General features: G+C 38.0%; 1 protein-coding gene across 1 annotated transcript; it reads left to right on the forward strand.

Annotated features, from left to right (window-relative positions):
- Nucleotides 1-92: 92 nt before the first annotated feature.
- On the forward strand, nucleotides 93-1,151 carry LOC130550987 (islet cell autoantigen 1-like; the record flags this gene model as incomplete). The annotated part of the gene is made up of 4 exons (XM_057328523.1): nucleotides 93-166; nucleotides 272-437; nucleotides 823-895; nucleotides 1,028-1,151. Coding segments are annotated over exons 1-4 (380 nt in total), but the record flags the coding sequence as incomplete, so codon positions are not given.
- Between the last annotated feature and the right edge of the window lie 478 nt (nucleotides 1,152-1,629).

Here is a 1,629-nt window from a genome sequence, read left to right on the forward strand (position 1 = left end):
ATCCATCCATCCATCCATCCATCCATCCATCCATCCATCCATCCATCCATCCATCCATCCATCCATCCATCTACAGTATCTGTGATGTTTATTTACATCTGAGATGTATAATTTTTTATTTTCTATCTTTGTGTCAGAGAACAGAAAACATGGACAAAGGGAACCAGTGAGTAAACAGAGACATTAAATGCATATTAAATGCACAGGCAGGCAGTCATGTTTATGTTCGAATGAAATGGGCATTTTTAATCTCTTTGTTGTGTTTTTGCAGTGGTATTTCTCAATTTGATCAATTTCTGTCAAGTCAAGACTCATCTGTGGTGAACAAGTTCCTGCAGAAATACTGGAAAACCAAGCAAACTTTAATCAAAGTCACTGGAAAGAAGGAGGATGAACATGTCGTTGCATCAGACGCGGATCTGGACGCTAAACTTGAGGTGGAAATGTTCAGTTTATCCTTTAGAAAAAATGACAAATAAAATATGGTGTATATTAAATGCTCCTATCTAGCAGTGAGATTAAATTGAACAAACTGAGACTTCATGGACAAAATGTTTTGTGCCTTTAAGTCAATTTATGCTCCTAAGCGTTTAATAATAAACCTTTGCATATGCATTCATGTATGCATTTAGAATATGTATCTAAATATAAGAAAAGAAATATCCAAATACTCATCTTGTTCTGTAAAGTGAGAATGTCTAGCTACTAAAAAGCCCCAGTCTCACTAGTGTCTCCTAATATTATCTTAAAGTAGAGATAAAACTACAAAAATCATTTTACATCTGCTCATGAGATATATCTTGTTTAAAATCATCCAATCAGGTGTTTCATTCGGTACAAAGAACGTGCATGGAGCTCCTGAAGGTGATTGAACAATATCAAAGAAGGATTACATGTAAGTAAACCTGAGATTATTTGATAAATATTCATGTTGTTGACTTTACAGACGGCTTGACCTTTAAAGAGTTTTGAATCTATTATCCAAAGAAAATGCCTGTTGTTAAGTCAAGGTTTGGATTTTGTCTAGTTTTATCACAGGAGGAGAATGAACTGGGTCGGTTCTTGCGCTCACAAGGCTCTCAGGACAAAAGTCGAGCTGGAAAGATCATGCAGGCTACTGGAAAAGCTCTCTGCTTCTCTTCACAGCAAAGGTCAGTTCTGTACATCCGACCTTCTGTATGATCTCCGGAAACACAAACAAATGTCATTGGCCTCAGAATGGAATATTCTTCTACTGTTTATATCAGTGCTCTGCACAATTCAGAGTTTAAAAATGGGTTCCCTTTCAAATCAGACCCTGTTTCTCAATCAGCTCCCTTGTTCAAAAGTCAGGGCACTGACCAGGGAGTCCGATATGCACCGCAAGAACCAGGGAGCATCCATCCTCCATATGTTCTCTTAACGGAAACCACGTGACACGTTTTGAAGACGTTTAATCGTAATCGCACGAGCAAACTCAATGAACGTTATGAAACGCGAAAGACCTTACATAATGAGACGTTATGTTTTTATAACATTAAGAATGAGCTATTTCTATCTACATACACCGCGGGTCCCCTTACATGGAATCCACCATGTTGTTTCTACAGTGGCCCTAAAGGGACAAACTGCTCTACAGAGCACGTTTTG

The sequence above is a fragment of the Triplophysa rosa genome, unplaced genomic scaffold (assembly GCF_024868665.1).
Source record: "Triplophysa rosa unplaced genomic scaffold, Trosa_1v2 scaffold523, whole genome shotgun sequence".
NCBI classification, from domain to species: domain Eukaryota; kingdom Metazoa; phylum Chordata; class Actinopteri; order Cypriniformes; family Nemacheilidae; genus Triplophysa; species Triplophysa rosa.